This window comes from Pituophis catenifer, unplaced genomic scaffold, assembly GCF_029215685.1.
Source record: "Pituophis catenifer annectens isolate HBS135680 unplaced genomic scaffold, rPitCat1.0.hap2 SCAF_1, whole genome shotgun sequence".
Lineage (NCBI taxonomy): Eukaryota > Metazoa > Chordata > Lepidosauria > Squamata > Colubridae > Pituophis > Pituophis catenifer.
The window spans coordinates 295513005-295532576 of NW_027256881.1; the positions used below are offsets into that span (position 1 = coordinate 295513005).

Here is a 19572-nt window from a genome sequence, read left to right on the forward strand (position 1 = left end):
TTGCAAGAAGGATTGGCAAGCCCTTTTGAAATGACCATCATATTTCCCTTTTCATCCTAATCACATACTAGAGCACGACTTCCATGTAAGGTAAAAAACACAGCTGGAGACCCTTCCCAAGAATATTGCAATGGATCTTTTCTTTTTCATATATATATATTGTTTTGAAAGGCCTGCAATCCGCCAAACGTTTACTCTAAACTAGTTCTATTGGGAGTCAAAGTCCCGAGAGCGCCAAGCAAAAGCCCCGTCGGGCGAGGCGAAGGCCAGGGTGTCTCTTCCTCAAGAAGGGAGCCGATCCAGTGGTCCAGGGAGGCAGCCGGCCAGCCCTCAGGATCTTCCTCAGCCCCAGTTCCAGGATACTAAGGAAGGCGGCGCTAAGTGCTGGTAGGCGGGGAAAAGGCCCAGGGAGGAGGTTTGCGGAAAGGCCGAGTAGCCGGGCAGGTTGAATGGCGCTTGGGGCCCGCCGGGGCTTCGCGAGGGGGGGGCGCCGCTGCAGCTTTCGCAGGCCTTGCCGTCCCGCACCAGCACCGGCACCACCACCCGCCGCAGGAGAGGCGGGCCGCTCCCCGCGCCGCCCCGCTCGCCGCCCTTGGCGCGCTTCATCTTGTAGCGGTGGTTCTGGAACCAGATCTTGACCTGGGTGGGCGTCAGGCGGAGCAAGTGCGCCAGCTGCTCCCGCTCCGGCGCCGACAGGTAGCGCTGCTGCCGGAAGCGTCGCTCGAGAGCCAGCGTCTGCGCCTTGGAGAAGAGCACCCGCCGCTTCTTCTTCAGCTTCTCCTCGTCTGCCTCCCGCGCTGCCTGCCGGGTCGAGGCGGCGGCCGGGCGCGGGCGGCTCTCGGCGCCGCTGTCGTCCGAGGCTGCGGGAGAGATCGGGACAAGATCGGGCTGTTGGCCTTAGTTTGCTTTTGAAAACCGCGGGAAGGGAAGGGAAAGGAAAGGAGGGAAGGGAAGAGAAAGGAAGGGGAGGGAGGGAAGGGGAAGGGAGGGAGGGAAGGGGAAGGGAGGGAGGGAAGGGGAAAGAGGAAGGGAAGAGAAAGGAAGGGGGAGGGAAAGGAAGGAAGAGAAAGGAAGGGGGAGGAAGGGAAAGGAAGGGAAGGGGAAGGGAAAGGAAAAGAAGGGGAGGGGAGGGGAGGGAGGGGGAAGGAGGGGAGGGAAGAGAAAGGAAGGGGAGGGAGGGAAGGGGAAGGGAGGGAGGGAAGGGGAAAGAGGGAAGGGAAGAGAAAGGAAGGGGGAGGGAAAGGAAGGAAGAGAAAGGAAGGGGGAGGAAGGGAAAGGAAGGGAAGGGGAAGGGAAAGGAAAAGAAGGGGAGGGGAGGGGAGGGAGGGGGAAGGAGGGGAGGGAAGAGAAAGGAAGGGGAGGGAGGGAAGGGAAAGGGAAAGGAGGGAAGGGAAGGGAAGGAAGAGAAAGGAAGGGGGAGGGAAGGGGAAGAAAGAAAAAGGAAGGGAAGAGAAAGGAAGGGGGAGGAAGGGAAGGGGAAGGGAAAGGAAAAGAAAGGGAGGGGAGGGGAGAGAAGGAAGAGAAAGGAAGGGAAGAGAAAGGAAGGGGGAGGGAAAGGAAGGAAGAGAAAGGAAGGGGGAGGAAGGGAAGGGGAAGGGAAAGGAAAAGAAAGGGAGGGGAGGGGAGAGAAGGAAGAGAAAGGAAGGGAAGAGAAAGGAAGGGGAGGGAGGGGGAGGGAAGGGGAAGAAAGAAAAAGGAAGGGAAGAGAAAGGAAGGGGAAGGAGGGAAGGCGAAGGGGAAGGGGGGAAGAGAAAGGAAGGGGAGGGGAGGGAGGGAAGGGGAAGGAGGGAAGGGAAGAGAAAGGAAGGGGAGGGAAAGGAAGGAAGAGAAAGGAAGGGGGAGGAAGGGAAAGGAAGGGAAGGGGAAGGGAAAGGAAAAGAAAGGGAGGGGAGGGGAGAGAAGGAAGAGAAAGGAAGGGAAGGGGAAGAGAAGGGTTCTCCCAACATGCTAAAGGAATACAACCACACACACACACACACATTATGGTTTTAGAGCGATGTGTGAAGCCAGAACCTAAGATCAGAAACGGAAACCTTTCAATAAACGTCCTCGACTTTTGAAGGTGGCAGCAAGCAGAGGGGAGGGGAGGGGAAGGGGGAGAACGGAGGGTGAAAGAGATCGACAGCATTTACAAGATAGCGTGTGAACCGTGTGAAACATTTGAATTAACCCTGAACATTTCTCAAATTCATTACTTTTTTTTAGGGGTTAATAGAGTTTCTCTCCGCCCCCCCCCCCCGCCGCCGCTTTTATCTTTCACCTTCACCTATCTTTTTCCTAGTTTCTTTTCTTCTTTCTTATATTTCTTCTAATATATATATATATATATATATATATATATATATATATATATATATATATATATATATATCACCTTTATTAGTTTTATAAATAACTCTTTCCGCCTCTATTTTCCCCAAAAAAACATCCCTGTGAGATGATAGGGCGGAGAGAGAGTGACTGGCCCTAAGTCACACGCTCTCTCTATCCAGTGTTGTTCCTTATTATCTTTTTAGTCAACAGCTAACTGTGTGTGAAAATATAAATATACGTGCGTATACAGGTGTAGATATAGTTACCATGTAAATAAACTATTGTATTCCTATATAACTGATGTTCAAAGGAAAAGAAAGAGGCATAGCTATATCAGTTTCCATTTCTGACGATTTTCTAAGCTAAAACAGCGAAGAGCCTTGCAATACCTTCACAACGGTTTCCTATACCTGTATGCGCAAAACTAAATCCTATTGAGTGTCCAATGGGTTTATTCCATAGACTAAGTTGAACGCATACATCGTAAACTGAGCAACAGCAGGGAAAGAAGTTGCCGATAAGAAAGAGAATAATGGGGAAATGTGTCAAAGTGTGGGGGAGGGTAGTTATGTTCGTCAGGAATATGCACGAACCCCAGAAGGGTGTGCCGCTTGGGTTAGGAGGTTCCCCGCGTGTGATAGGAACCAATACCTCGAGACACAAGAGAAGCATTGGGTCCCCCATCTCCATCCCTAGCAACTGCCTCCCCCACTTTCGAGCTTAGCTGCGAAGGAACCGAAGATATTATATGGAAAAAGAGAAAACAACTGTCCAGAGGGAAGAAGAGGCGGTCCTCATATATAGGAGGGTATGTATGGGTATATATATAGACGCCTGATCTTTTCGAAAGGATGGGCTGCCAGATTCTAAGAAAGTAAAATAGGTTACCATTCAGCGCGCGTTTCCTCCTGCCTGGGTGCTCCTACTGGATTGAAGGGATTAACGTGAAAGATAAAATGAATATGGGGGCGATCCTGAACTCTCCACGAATTCTTGCTCTATTCTTGAACGTCAAGACAGGACAAGAAGAGCCTGACCCGAAAAGCAGAACGCTTTCTGGGGACCACACCCGCGCCAAAAACCTCTTTCAGCTACGTGGAACTCATCTTCTGAAAAGTGGAAAACACCCCCCAATAAGTTTTAGATTGATGGGCAAAAGAAACCGAATCGGTTTTCTTGGATAGAAGAAGCCCCCTTATGTCAGTAAAGCTAACTCCACTTTTACTTAAGTCCTAACTTTTCTTTCGATCATTTTAGAAAGTCTGGTGGCATCCACAGCAGTATCTTATTTTTAAAAAATGGAACTGAATTAACGCGAAGTTGCGCTCCAGCTGGGCTGGAAAGAGAGGGAAATCCGTTCCTTAAGCAGGTCCCAACGAAAGACTTGTCCAGCCAAAAAGTTGGTTGAGTTCGATGGGAAATTTACAAGGGACTTAACTACCTTTGGAAGCAGAGGGTTAGCTGCCACTTTTTACCAATAGGAATTAAGTTATTTTTATTAATTTATTTCATCACAGCTCCTGATCGTTTTTAGTAACAGAAATAACTGCTGGACATTCAAACATTGTGGTGCATTTTAGGGAAATGTCATAAAGAAAGAGGGGGTAAAATAAAGCTAACCTATTGGACACGGTGTAATGATGACTTTTTTTAAAAAAAAAGTATCTGAAATATATTTTGCAATTTAAAAATTGTGTAATTAAAAATTTACAGAAGGTAGAGAGCTGCATCCACGGATCTAATGGCTTTCACAAATACAAGCAGAATCTATTCACAGTAACTAAAATCATGCTGGATTGAATAGGGTTGATGATGAGGATGAGTTTCTTTATTTTTTATTATTTATCTCTAATAATACAAAAGGCTTTTTTGAGCATTTATTTGTTCTCTCTCCTTCCCGTTCCCCATAAAATAAAAGAATTGGAAGAATATGATTAGAAAAAAGAGGTAATAAAATAAAACCGTTTTTCAAAATCTGTGGTTATTTAATAAGCCAGGATCCTGGTAGAGATATGGATAATTTAACAGTGTCAGTCAGAGGAACCGTAAACAAGGCCTTTATCATTGTGTACCTGTAGGTAAGGGAATATTTAATGTTTGACTATTAACTTGCCTAGTGCGACATTTGTACATCATTCTGGACTCTATCAAAGCAGGCAAAACCAGACTTCCAATTTCACATTCTTAATAGCTCGCCACAAAAAAAAACTATTCAGAATATTTTTCCTATATAAAATGTCAACATTTAAATTGCTTTCTAATCTTTGTGCCTGTTTCCTTCTACCTGCAGTGTTTTTGTGCGTCTGTGTTTGAACAAAAAAGGAGGGAAGCATCTTGTATATACACTAGCTGTAATAAGCTTACCTCTTCTCATGTTCTTATATACTCTTGATCTATTTTCTTCTTTCTCTTTCCAGATGTATAAACATTTCAAAGAAGTCGGTTTTTTTCCCCCTTGCTATAGAACATCCTTCTTCAGTCAGGACGAGTTTCTCCGGATTATTCACCTCAACCTCGAGCCCTCCAGATACCTTGGATTAGACTCTATCCTTCAGTTTCATGTTCCTCTGCTTTCTTTCTTGCTTTCTTTCTTTCTTTCTTTCTTTCTTTCTTTCTTTCTTTCTTTCTTTCTTTCTTTCTTTCTTTCTTTCTTTCTTTCTTTCTTTCTTTCTTTCTTTCCTTCCTTCCTTCCTTCCTTCCTTCCTTCCTTCCTTCCTTCCTTCCTTCCATTCCCCCCCATCCCCCATCCCCGCACTCACAGAGATAGTGGCTTCTTTCGGTTTCCATCCAAGCTCGAAAGGGAGAGGCGGCGTAGCTTTCTGCCGGTTCCTGACCCTCGCTGCTGCCGCCGCCGCCGCCACTTTCTTGCTCAGGTAAATCCAAGAGGCTCCGCACGGTGAAGCTGCCCCTGGCTAAGGTGGCCATGGTCGCGTCGGGCGGGCTAGCGGGGCAGAGGCTACTGGACCCCGGCCAGGCTCGGAGAGACGCTCATTCCGGCTTCCCCTCGGGCAGGAGATTAGTGTCGCTTACCTCGGGGGCGCCTGTTTATATCAACAGTCTTCCCCACCGTAAACACTGGTTGCTTTCAACCGTCCCTGTCTATGAGCTGCTAAGTACCTGAATTAGTCAAGTGCTAAAAGCTCTAATGGGAGGCAAGGCAACCTGCCCCTCCTCCTCCTCCTCCTCCTCTTCCCCCCCCCCGCACCCACCCATCCACTTCTCTGTCCTCTCCTCCGGAGATTCACCCTCACCCTCCCAAACAGAGAGCGAGAAAGAGACCCCTCCCCAAAGCCAGCAGGAAGCGGCCTTCAGTATTACGGATTCTGTCTGATTAGGCCAAAGTGGGGACAGATAATGGGGATTGTTCGCTCTGAATAACATCTTGGGTGGTATTTCGGGGGGAGAGGAGAGAGAGAGAACCGCAGCCGCTCCTGGCAGCCCCTCCAGCCCTCTCCTCACCCACAAAGTGAATCCTCACAGGATATCTGCAGCTTTGGTCCCCGGAGGCTGGCTTGGAGATGCTTGGATTTCTCCCCGCTGCTTCATCCTTTTCATGGAACCTATTTGTGTTCTTTTTTCCCCTCCTGTATTTGGAAAACACTCCAAGGGGGGGAAAGTGGAGGATGAAAGGTGCTGCTGCTAAGTAGCAGCAGCACCTAAGGGCCTGGTGGCTCAGCAGACTGATAACATTGTGATTAACACCAACTGTCTGCAATTACTATAAACTCGAATCTCACCAGGCTCAAGGTTGACTCAGCCTTCCATCCTTTCTAAGGTAGGTAAATTGAGGACCCAGTTTGTGGGGGCAATAAGCTGACTTTGTATAAATATACAAAAGTATGAAGGCTATTGCTTAACGCATTGTAAGCCGCCCTGAGTCTCCGGAGAAGGGCGGCATATAAATCAAATTAAAAAAAAAAAGTACCTAGCACTCCTCCTCCTCTTCCTGCTCTTCTGCAATGGGCTTGAATCCTTCTCTTCACACCTTAAATGCTGGGACTTTAGCATCCCATTTGCATCCCACGTCTTCCAGTCCCAATCTGTGACAATTTGCAAGGGCCAACTCGCCATGACCAATAAGAATAAAATGTGAATGGCAAAAATTAAAATATTTTTTATTTATTTTAAATAATTAAATAGAATTGTTACATTGTCCTGCAGCGAGTTGTCCCGTGTTGAGTTGGCCAGGATGAGTTGGTTGCGGCAAGTTGTCCCTTTCCCTCCCAGCCCATCCTGTTCTGCAGCACCTCATCTCAAACGGAGCAGTTTTCATCTTTCTTCACCAGATCTGGATTTTAGCAGCCAGCAGTTGCCTGGGACCCATTTCTTGAAAAGTCCAGTTGAATTGTGACCCATAATCACTCGCATGTGGTTGCTGAGCTTTTGAACCAGTGCTCTGAGTGAGCCACCTCTTAGGGAGTCCCCAACATTTGGGTAATTAAATAATTTGTGAATGCTGCATTTTTTCCTGTTAGGGTTGAGAGGTGGGGCTCCATTTCCAGGCAGGGTGGTCTTAGTGGAAGGAACTAACTGGGCCTCTGGCAGTCATGAGCACTACTGGCAAGTTTCAGTAGTTCAGGCTCACTGATCTTACCCAGGAGGTGTAGCATGTGACACTGAGCAGCAAGCAAGCCCTTGTTTATCGGACTGCCCTCCAGATGTTGTGGGACCATCCCTCTCACAATTTCCAGCCTCCACGCATCCATGCTCTAGAAGTCCCAATCCATTTGGAGAGCACCAGGCTGGAGAAAGCTGGTTTAGATGGTGGGGAAATGGTCTCGTTCTGGGTTCTAAGGAACAGAAAAATAATCCAATTGCAATCCAATAATCCTGTTGTAATCCACTTGCCCTCCCTCTTCCCTAAAAAAAAAAAAAAAAAAAAAGACAAAAACGACCATACAGTTTTCACAGGTAAAGGTGAAAATGTAGTTGTATGGAGCTATTATGTTGTCTCATTTGGCTGGACAGCTCCAATTCCCTGCCTGAGCCTCCCAGTGGGAAAAGTAATGCCCCACCCAAACCAAAAATCAAATGAATGGGACATCTATATCAATTCCTTTGAATACTATGATTTTCAAGTCAAAAGAGACCTCATACTATAGCCAGCAAAATATTCTGTTACACATAAGCCACACAGGGACATTATTTTAAATGAGAACTCTTGACAATATCAAAAGATCCAGACTATTTTCAACTATCCTACATTGAAAACTTTTAGAAACTGAGCCTTACTTACATTTAATACTGAAACAATTGTAGGTGAGTGTCAATCTAACCTTGACATAGTTACATTCATGTTACTGCTGTGAGAGTGAATATGTTAGTGGTACATTATTGCATAATATTATTATTATAATTACTGTATTATGATGCATGGACACATGTAGTGGCTGATAATATATTATTACCATTGGAACAGGATAGCTAACTGCTTTTTTTAACTGATCCTTGTTGGCTAATATATACATTATCTAGTACTCTATTTTATTACATTACATTACATTGTAATTTTAAATATGTGGTGAAAATATTATTTGCAATTACTTTATATTTGGAGTTCAGCCAATAAGTTAGGTAATTTTTAATTAATTAATTAATTAATTAATTAATTATCAGATTGATAACTACTTTTAGGAACCCCAGTTTTATTGTGTTTTTAACAATCCAAAATCTACTACTCCTCATTATTTCTTAGAATAGTAGCTGTTCAGAAAGCATTTCATCTGACTGACGTTAAGATGAGTTACATGGGATATTTTAGTTTTTCAGAAAGCATTTCATCTGACTGACATTAAGATGAGTTACATGGGATATTTTAGTTTTTCAAAGATCACTACAACCTGAAGTCCAGTGGTAAAGAATATTATTAACCAAATTGTCTGTCCATGGGGCTGCAAACTTTAGACTTGCAAGATTGACTTTGTTATGTTCCTAAAAATCTGGAGATGCACCTGCCAGAGACACAAGGCATGGGGAAACATCTTGAATCTTAGGTTAAATAGATGAGGGACGGAACATTTTTCCACACTTAAATCCATTCCTGAATAGCCCAGATTTGCTTCATTTCTGTAGTTCAAGAATATTCAAGTATTGTAACCTGTATTTACAATACATCCTTTTAATCCTGTTGGCTGATTTTTAAAACTGCAATTGTGACAAGTTTTATGTTGTTGTGGGGAAAATAGGAGGAGGAGGAGGAGGAGGAGGAGGAGGAGGAGGAGGAGGATAAGTTATTAATGAAAACACTAAAAGTAGGAAATAAATAAATAAATAAATAAATAAATAAATAAATAAATAAATAAATAAATAAATAAATAAAAAAGTGTTTTTTCTCTCCCTCCCTCTTTCTCTCCTAATAAGCAAATAGACAAAGGAGAAATGTTTAGCCACTAAATTGGCTGTCCTGCAGCTACTTGCCATCTTTACTTTGAATGCAACTCAAAAATCTATTCAGAATAGTTGGAAATGAACATTGTTCACACTGCGGATACCCTCACAATTAAGGGTTGGATCCTCTTGGATCCTGTCATATAAAGGGGATGTTTGGGAAATAGCAGTAAAAAAAAAAACAGGCATAGACTTGGGCGGATGAGAAAATTGGGGAAGATATGGAGCAGGAAAAACGGAGTGGAATGTAGCAAATTCACAGAATGGGAGGAAGATTCAAGAAGATCCAGTTGTGAATGAAAGAGGATGGAGAGACATCTTTAGGCCACCCCAATCATCTACACACATATTTAGAAGTGCGACCTTAATGAGATGAGACTGCATCTGGTTGGTATAGTGATTTTTGTATATGTGCAGTTGCATGACCATAACCGTAAATTCTATTATTCTCCTGTATTCTTGTTAGTAAGACTCTGTTGTGCCATAAAATATGTATGTATGATATGGATTTGTTCTGTGTGTAATAACAGGCCTAATTTTACATAAACTTGTGTGTATATTCCTTTTATTGACTGTACTATCTTTTCAAGATTTTAGTGGGTGAAGAAATCGGAACACATAAGTAACTTAAGTTTCATTATTACCACTTCATAGTTGTCCTAATGTATGTAGCTAGTGGACTCAGAATAACGTCTACTAAAATGCTCAAGATTTAAAGTATAACATAAACGATGTAGGACTCCTGCCAGGAGGATTCAGGGTCCCTATTAGAAGATGACAATAAGAATCATTGTTTATGGTCAGGCTTAAAGAATGGCCCTAATTGTGAGAAGTTGGGACGGCGGGGGGGGGGGAGAGAATCTGGATCAGCAGGTAAAGTACAGAGCTTTAGGCAAAGAAGAGAGCTTTGAGAAGTCCCTCAAGAGACAGGCAGGATGACAAAAGGGTAGGGAGGAGTCATTCTCCCAGGCAGCATGAATGAATGAATGAATCCTCAAGAAGAGAATGCACACAAAAAAGGAGAAAGGGTAAAGACAGTGAAGAGGAATAGGAAGGAGAGTAGGAAAACAACAACAGCAGCAGCAGAAGCAGAAGCAACAACAACAACAAAGGATATAAATATAGAGGAGAAAAAACAGATGGCCAGTCAGGTGAAATGAAATACTTGAATATAAAATTCAATAAGCCCCATTGCTTAAACAGCTGTACTAAATTTCAACAGTGTTGGGTCACAGACCCCTTGGACAGGGGCAAAGAAACTAGGAGGCACCTGTGGGATTTTGAGGCTGTTCTCATAGGCATGGAAGCACCAGGACCTGGAGAAGAATAAGGCTCTGCAATCAATCCACATCTATTCAAGTAAATGTCCAGACCAACACCCTTCGCTGATTAGATTTGGCAATACCTCTTGCCAAATCTGCAGATGGTCCTGGCAAAATAGATAGTGTGCTGGCTGTGCCACCTGATTTAGTGACTTCATTGGAAGGATTGGGGAGATGGTCATTTGGAGATGATGATTTGCTGATTAAAACTCCATCTCCCAAAATACAGGAATGTCTTCCTATTGAAGCAGGCTTACCCTTGTAATTTTATTTTATTTTTTTACTAGAGGATAAAATGAAATAACTGGATCCATTTTGTTCCTTTTCCAGGTTAAGCAGAAAAATATGGAATATGAAGGCTTATCTTAAAACTGAAATGGAAATTTGGTACAAAGAACATTGGCATTGGCAGAACATTCGGGTGCCAGCAAGGGAAAAAAAGGATCTCATGCAACTTTATAACCAAGCACATTTCCAGATCCCTTTTCCTTTCTGTCTATGACGCCATTCAGCCCAAGAAATTGCCCAAAATAAAATGTTCTGCTTTATTTAAACTGTTTCTTATTATTTAAGGCTGCTTTAGAATTCTTACTGATTTCTTTAGAAATCAGTAGCGATTTACACCCTCATTTAAATGTATTTATAGCAATATAGATTGCAGCCTATTGTTACTTATCAGTTTTCAGAGCAATAAATTATGCTATAGCATATAAGACAAGTTAGTTAACTGGTTAAATACCACTGAGCGGGTCAGAAATAGTGGACAAATATCTACCACCTTAAGCTATTCCCGTGATAAATTACTGTTCTTTCACTAAATTTCCTTGATTTCATCGGTACTGTAACCACTGATATCTCTTCTTCCCCCTCCTCCTTCTCTCAATCCTGCCCATTTCTTTTCGCTTCAGCATCTGTTCACACCTCAAACCCAAATCATGTTTAGGCAAATATGTATGATATGTCTATGGGAATTCTCAGTTGTCCAGCTCATAGTTGTACCAAAGATGCTCTTTTTTCAAAAGGCAACTGAACTTTCTTGTTGATTCCTTGAAGATGTTTCGCTTCTCATCCAAGAAGCTTCTTCAGTTCTGTGAAGAGCTGAGCTGAGCTGAAGAAGCTTCTTGGATGAGAAGCGAAACATCTTCGAGGAAAAACAACAAGAAGCCCAGTTGCCTTTTGAAAAAAAAAAATGTGATATGCGTTCAGCTTGTTAATGGCTAGAGCCAGCCTGAAGAAGTGGCACTAAGAGATGACAGCAACAGAGCGTCATTTTTGTCATTTTTGAAGGATGTTTATTTGATTAATAAATTATGGAAGTGGGGAAACTACCAAAAGCACATAAAAGGTTTCTGCTCCTCTTGATGTGCCTGGATTGAATCAGGAATTAGAGCTTTAGAATGATTTTTCTTCCCAGAATTGACCTCTTCTCCACCCCCCCCCCACGAAGGAGGGGGAAAAGTCATTTTAATAGAAATTAAAATTCTGCCTACGTTAATAGATACCTTTTATTGGGGAAGGGCATTCTTTATCACCCTCTCCTGAATTATTTTCACAGGTCCCTGTGCAAACAGCAGCCTCCCCTTTTCAATTCTGTGCCGGGAGAACTAAGCCATACCCTACCCTGCCCCCGCTCCAATCGGGCTGGGCTAGAAACGCCAATAAAGAGCCAAGGAATAGCTCCCAAAAGCTGCTGTCTCGGGGGGGAGGGGGGCTGATTTGTGGCCCGGGAGGAACAGGAACCGGGCTCCAGTTAGCCCTGTTGGCATACAGAAGGTTGAGGGGGGGGGGGGGTTGGATAGGCTTCCAATGAATGGGAGATTCCCAGGCCGAGCTGAGCGGAGCCACCGATCAAGCGTGCCCAGGACAGGCGCTTTCCTCCCCCCGCCCGCCGCCGCTGCCTTTCCAGTCCCCTCCGCTGCTGGTCGATCAGCTTCCCCGGCGTCCTGGGTGGTCGGTCCGAAGGGAACACAAATACATGCCAACTGGTAGCCTGTGAACAAAGGGGAAATGTCGCCCTATGTCCTGGACCTGTTGGAAGCATTTGTTCCAGTCAAGATTTTGCATTTGTTCAGAGGAGGGAAGAATAGGTGATTGACGCCTCCTGACAATGTCCTTTAGTTCTCCGGGATAAATCGGAGCTTATTTCTCGTTGTCATGGTTTTCAATTGGGTTCAATGGGATTTGAACCACTATCGACTCTGCTTTATGTCCACTGCAGCCTACTCCATACAAATTTATTAGTTATGTCTTTTTAAATGAGATTAAATGGGAACGACTTCAGGGAAACAACTCCTTCAGGGACAGAAGCCTCCTTGCGCCCACCATGCCAGACAACTAGAGGTGTGGTTGTGGGTGCGTGTGCGATAAAGATCAACTCGTTAAAACACAGCAAGCAGAATTCAAATCAAGAATATGAGGGGTAAACATTTGTGCTCGGTCAAAAAAAAAAAAAAGATCGCACGGTCCAATCTTTAGCAGAGCATCGGTAGTACGCTAATATATATATTTTTTATCAATGACTTGCCCCTCCCACCCCCAAGGCAGTCCAAATCAAGGTCCTTGTATTAAAATCTTGACCCTGGAGGCAAACAGCTCCTGGCTGCTACTGTGAGAGTAGGAGGAACCGGGGAGACGAAGTATGCAGAGGCGATTCTTAGAAGATATGCCAAGGACTCTCTCAAGAAAGTTAGACGTGAGAGTCGTTTTTGAAATACTGCAAGAGAGGAGGGGAAAAAGTCAGCAGAGAAAGTCTCTACTTCAGTGACCTCTCTTAGCCTTTTAATCTATTGAATATCCTAAGCCCACACTGGTGTGTAGGAATAAGTAAATGGTCCTCATCAGCCTTTAAGAGCTCTTCAGCATCAAATATTTGCTCTTTCTCTTATAAATTCTCTCCAGTGGCACCCAAAAAACACGCCTCTTCCAATTTCAAGCTGGCTAAGTACTAACCCTTTAATAGCTCTTCGGAACAGCTTGCTGGTATGGGTGGAATGGGTAATTCCCTTGGGAGGAGTTAGCAGAGATCTGCTTTGAGCTACTAAAGTCTCAGTGCTGTATAGCTGAAATTTAAACTCAGTATTTATTTATTTTTTACCCACCCTTCAATTTTCTCACCATGGATTCTTCCTAATTCATATTTTACTCCCGTGCTGCAAAGCTTAGCTGTGGAAGACTACTTTGCCACTTTTTAGGAATCGTTTTTGACCGATTCCTACAGGGTGAACTTGTGTTTGGACTGTAGGTGGGGGAAACGTTCTGCTTTCAGACCACACTTATTATTTCTCAGATCAGAGGTGGAAAATATATACAGTATGTGGTTCAGATATCACACAATTATTGCGGATTACAAGGTTACATCTCCTAGGTTAGAATAAGGTGAGGATGGTTGGAGTAAAACTGGGATTTGGTTGGATTTATACCATGCAGATCGAAATGTGACTTTAGCAGAGAGTGCAGAGATATGACAGGTTAGCATTCAATACACACCTTTGTCTTATGAAAAAGTATTATGTGAATTCTTTGATAGGAAAGCCATTAGAGGGAGAGAGAACCAGAGGTCAATATCTATGGGCTGTCTAGTGATAATCACAGTGTATGGAAAATTCTGACTTTGAAAATAGATTTCTTTAATAGATGAAAGAAAAACAGGAAAACAGCACATTTCTGGTATATTGAATTATCATCTCCATTATGGAAAGGAAAAAAACCCTGAAGAATTATTCTGACACTTGCATAAAATAGGCACTGTAAAATGCTCTTCCACCTTCACCAAAATGGGAATAAAGTTATTGCGCTGTTGAACACTCAAATGACATAATGTGAAATAAATGTATTGAGGGTGACAATCCATTTTGCCAATATCAACAGTAATCTTATCACTGTTCTCTTATCCATGGAATTTACTTGAAAGTTTTGGTGTGCTCCTTCATTATGGACGAAATTCCAGCAATATTCTCAAGTAATTCTTAAACTCAGCTGTCTCTTTTATGACTGGTGCATCAAATTATTGTATTTGCTATCTTTAGGATGTGACTTAATGATCTCGTAATTAATAAATACTGAATGGGTAGAAAAACAAAGTGAGAGATGACAATTGAGCCAAAAATGTTAAACATTCATATTACAGGATGGGGAAAAAGTTGTGTTTCTATTGCTGCAGGTATCCACCTTGGTTGATTTTGAAAAACCAAGACCATCAAGATCAGTGACACTGGGAAATCTCAGGGCTGTAGGCTTTGTAATAGCAAACTACTTCCATCCTGTTACCAAGAAAATAACTGGGACTTTTTGTTTTAGAAATACGTTCTTCCTGTTTCAGGTGCATGCACCTCTTTGTACCAAAATCAGGTACATCTATATAGTCTTTCTGATGGGAAAGGATCAGATCCAACATTCAAAGTCTTCAGTAAGGATGGGGAAGCACCTTTTCAAATTCATCTCCCGCCCCGCCCCCCGCCCCCCCCCCCCCGCCATTGAAGTTCTCTAGGTGCCATTCTATCTCAGCCCTACCTATTTCATACCATGTGGTAGCAATGTGCACATTGCCTTTTTTCCTGCCAGAAATGCAAAATATAATCATTATCAAAAGCAGCACCAGGAGTTTGCTCCATCACTTAGTGTGCCATTAATGGCTGGATATTACAGTCCTAGTCAACTGAATAGTACAGATATCTAAACAAATTATTAGAGCCAAATCTCCTTAGAAGGTTTTTATATATTTCATTTCTGGGAGCTTTCTTTTCTTTTCTTTTCTTTTCTTTTCTTTTCTTTTCTTTTCTTTTCTTTTCTTTTCTTTTTTCTTTTCCTCTCCCTCTCCCTCTCCCTGCCCCTCTCCCTGCCCCTACCCCTGCCCCTGCCCCTACCCCTCCCCCCTCTCTCTCTTGCCTTCAAGTCATTGTTGACTTCTGTTGAAGACTGCCTGTACTCCCTGCAAATTTTCTTGGCCAAATTTCAGAAGTGGTTTACTATTGTCTATTTCCCAGGGCTAAGAAAGAGTAATTGGTCCAAAATCACCCAGCTGGCTTTATGCCTAAGTGGAGCTAGAACTCGTGAGCTAGTTTCTATCTCACTGCTGTACTACACCAAACTGGCTCTCTTCTGGGAGCTTATCACATTGATACCCAGGGCTGGACCTAAACTAGTACAGCTGATCACTGGCTATAGATCACTATAGGCAATGACTTCAAACACATTTAAAAGGCTTAAGATCTGGGAAGAATGATTCTGATTATGTTCCCTAGTTGGGTAATAAAACTTCGGCCAGCAAACATCCAAGCACAAAGGGTGCCAAGAATGCCACTGTTCAATCCTGAATTAGAGATACTCTCTTCTGTTTGATTTACTATATCACAGTGTTTTGGTTTAAATTCTGACAGAATACAAATTTCCATCAATGTTTGGCATATTTTGATGGAATTTCCAAATATACGATTTATTATTTAAAGTCTTTAAATTCTGTGTTGATAAACTGTCACTGATTTCAATCTCACTTTTTTTTTAATTTGATTTATATGCCGCCCTTCTCCAGACACTCAGGGCAGCTTACAGTGCGTTAAGCAATAGCCTTTATACTTTTGTATATTTTATACAAAGTCAGCTTATTGCCCCCACAAACTGGGTCCTCAATTTACCTACCTTAGAAAGGATGGAAGGCTGAGTCAACCTTGAGCCTGGCAAGATTCGAACTTACTTTAATTGCAGACAGCTGGTATTAAATTGCAGTGCCTTGTCTGCAGAGCTATCCAGGCTGTCTTCCAAAGACAGATGATAGATAGGTAGGTGGGTAGATTAGACAGGCAGGCAGGCAGGCAGGCGGACAGAATGTAAGACTACTTCTTGAGTTGATAAACAGCTTATTCCCCAGCTGAAACTCAGCTTTAGCATAAAGGGGGTTTGATTTAGCAAACTCACTGGGTTGTTTGGCTGAATGGAAGCTCCTTTGATTTCAGGATTGTAGTCTTTGGCTCAAGTTGTTCGATGAACCGTGTTGGTGGCCTGTACGCAGAATATCAACGAAAAGCGAATTGCTGTTCTTCAGCGGGCTGAACTGCAGTTTTTACTTGTTAGTTTCCTGGCCGTCCGCAAATGAATTTGAGCTTCCGTGGATTGTATACTTAGCAAAACCCTACATATCCCACCCCCCCACCCCAAAAAAGCCAGTGATTCTCTCTACTTAAATCGAATGTTCTCGAATCTATCAGTGAATTGTAGCTGGGAAGGGAAGGAATATGGAGTCCAGGAGTCCTCGGTTCCCTGATCCCATCCTTGCAGGAATATTTTTATTATTATTATTTTCATTAAAATATTTCCCCCCCCCCCCTAGCAACCGCCGGTGAGGGAACATTTCAGCGCCAGTCTCTGGGACAGAGGAGCTTCCATCTGACTCTGCTTAATCACGACCAGCGAAAATTTCTCAGCCTCTTGTGTCCGCTTTAAGCGTTGGCTTCCTACCGCCTAATCGGCAAAGCTCGTTTGGTTTAACCGCAGTTTCAACCGCTCCGCTTTGAGAAGGAGAGGAAAATAGCCCTCCCTAGATAGAAGGGGAATTAGAAAAAACCGAGGAACCGTAAATGTAGTCCTTCATTAAATAATCCGGATTTCTAGGGTTAGCTTTTGCGTGCAAAACTGGTGCAAAACTCTCTGGACATCAGATTTACTAAATATATGCAGCGAGGGGAGTTCGTTTCCTCTCTTTCTTTTGCCATCCCCGCTTCTTCCTCCCCACAAAAATATTCATCGCCTGCCTTTCTGACCCGATGGGGAAAGGTCGGCCCTTCCAGTCACCCGTGGAAGTGAGATTATGAAGGGGGGGGAGTTTTCTACAGTAGTGGCCAAAATTGTGGAAACGTTTTGGGAAAAGTGTATTTTTGAGGTTTGATGACTAATAACACCACTTTTTTTTTTTTTTTTTTTTTTTTTGGAGTTTCAAGATAATCACATTCCACTGCTGGAATAGCCTGGGAATAGCCCAGACCTTAACCCAATTGAAAATCTACGGAGCCGACTAAAGAAACTTGTTAGTCAGAAGCGACCCAGCAGTAAAACCCAGTTAATAGAAGCAATCCTTCAATCTTGGTTTCACATTATAACAGCTGCAGAACTAAAAGATTTGGTTCACTCCATGGGAAGACATTGTAAGGCCTTAATTCATGCTAAAGGTTACCGTCCTATCACCTGACACGGTGACAATTTTTGTATATCTCATTTTTTCTACGTGTTTCACTTTTCTTCTTTATACTGTAACTGCTATTCTAATAGCAAATCCTTTATAAAAGTTATTGCATTACACTCTGATTAAATTATCTTTCCATTGATATATTCTTTTATGGTACTACTCCAAAAAAAAAAAGTTATGTTATTAGCTAGCTTTAGAAAATAAACTTTCCCCAAAAGGTTTCCACAATTTTGGCCACTACTGTAAATACAAGATGCGGGAACTCCTTTAAAAGTTGAGTGTTTTAAATCACCGGAGGCCTGTGAAGCGGCCCCCATCTGTGCTTGGGACTCGCTCCTCTGCTCTTCCTGATCCGCTGCCCAGGGGTGCTATTCAGGAGGTTCTGACAGGTTCTGGAGAACCGGTAGTGGAAATTTTGAGTAGTTCGGAGAACCGGCAAACACCACCTCTGGCTGGCCCCAGAGTGGGGTGGGGATGGAAATTTTGCAGTATCCTTCCCCTGCCATGCCCACCAAGCCACGCCCACCAAGCCACACCCACAGAACCGGCAGTTAAAAAATTTGAATTCCACCACTGAGCTGGCCACTTGGCTATAAGGACAAAACCATACAGGAGAACATTTGTAGCCGAGGGTTGAAAATGAGGAGCCCTAGGTGCTCTCTGAGCTTGGTTGTTTCCTTGCAGATATTTCATTACCCAAACTAGGGTAATGAAAGCTCTGATGATGTTTCCTGCAAGAAAACAACCAAGCTCAGAGAGCAGCAAGGACCCTTTACAAAAAGAAAGAAAGAATTAGAATGGGATGAGGGAGTAGGAGTATCACCTATATCAGTATTTTTCAAACTTGGCAACTTTACGCTAGCTCTCCTTGTATTGATTAAAACCCATTTCTGAGTGCTTAACTCACCCTGGTTCTTAGCTTGCTTGAGAACGGAACCAATGAGAGCAATTTCCATCTTGTTGGCAAGAGCGGCTTGAAGGGATCTTTTTTTGACTCGTGGATTTGCAACCTGATCAAACCCCTTTTCGTTTTTAAAGAAAACTTTTCAGGCTTCAAGAACCAAAAGACCCTCATCTCGGTATCGAACCTGGAACGGGAATAGGCCTGAAAAGGGATCCTTATGGGAAGGAAACAGCAAAGGACATCCAAACCCCACTCATTCTTCTAGGTGGATTTTATAGCTCCTTTTGAGAACTATAAAAAGGAACCATTTATTCTGGAAAGCAGCAGCAGAAAAACGGTTCGCTTATTTATATTATGCTTCTATCTTGCCTTTCCTCTGATGCTGAAGGCAGATTATATTAACATCTTCTTTCAAGATTATCCCCACAAAAGCACCCCTGTGAGGTAGGACAGCCCACCCCCCCCCCAAACAACCAGTCTCTTTCCATATTTTCTGCTTGCACTGAAAAATCCACCTCCCCATCTACAGAGACTTTTCTCTCCCATTAGGGATCAGCTCTTCCCATTGGGATTTGTTTGCTGATGCCCAACAACAACAAAAATCTTATACTTTTAAACCCACTGTTTTTGATCCTGTCTTCTGCAACACCTCTGAATTCACTTTGTCTCTTACAGTATATGGCAGCCTTTCAGATCCTGGAGAACAGCTGTCAGATCTTTTCATGCCTTCTTTCTCCAGGCTAAACATACCCATCTTTATAAGAGATTCCTTCTGGACTCCTTATTACCTGGATTGCACTCCTCTTAATCCCTCCTTGCTAAAGTCCTCCCTAAAATATGGCCTCCAGAGCTGGATGGAGAGAGGGGGATGCTTTGATCCCTTCTGTGCATCAATGCCATCTGTCATAAACTATGAGAGCAAGAGTCAGATGTCCCTGACCTCGCTGGTTTTTCTCAAGGCTTGAAAATCTGGTTCTTCCCACCTGAGGCACTGGACCAATGCGTTGGATGAGTTTATTTTGTCAGGGTTAAGCTGTGTTCTGTGTTCTCTGTATTTATTTATTTTTTGTTGCTAATTTTTGTTTTTCCTATTTTGATGCTATGTTACTTTAATGCTAGGGATCATAATTTGTGAATTGGGAGGATCATATAAATTGAGTAAAACAAATATTCTAGGTACAATTTGACCAGTGCAGTGTATGCAACCTAGGATCAGATTTTCTTGCTAGGATCACTGCTTTTCTTGCAGTGGCATCAAACTGCTCGCTCATGTTCAGTTTGTGATCCACCAAGATACCATATTCTTTTAGAATTTACTCCTGTATGGCTCTCTTCCTATCCTATAAACATCATGCCTTTAATTTTTTTAAAAATCCAACCACAGGACTCCTGAATCTTGATTCCACCCTCTAAGGTTACTTTTATAGGAGAAGGATTGGCAGAGCCAAGGGGAGGGATGAAAAGGGGCTCAA

The 19572-nt window shown here is 43.1% G+C and overlaps 1 protein-coding gene across 1 annotated transcript; it reads right to left on the reverse strand.

Annotated features, from left to right (window-relative positions):
* Nucleotides 1-342: 342 nt before the first annotated feature.
* NKX2-8 (NK2 homeobox 8) lies at nucleotides 343-5238 on the reverse strand. Its single transcript, XM_070935881.1, has 2 exons — nucleotides 5073-5238; nucleotides 343-860 (listed from the first exon to the last, which is right to left on the reverse strand). The coding sequence occupies exons 1-2, from the start codon at nucleotides 5236-5238 to the stop codon at nucleotides 343-345; spliced, it is 684 nt and encodes a 227-aa protein (XP_070791982.1).
* Nucleotides 5239-19572: the final 14334 nt, after the last annotated feature.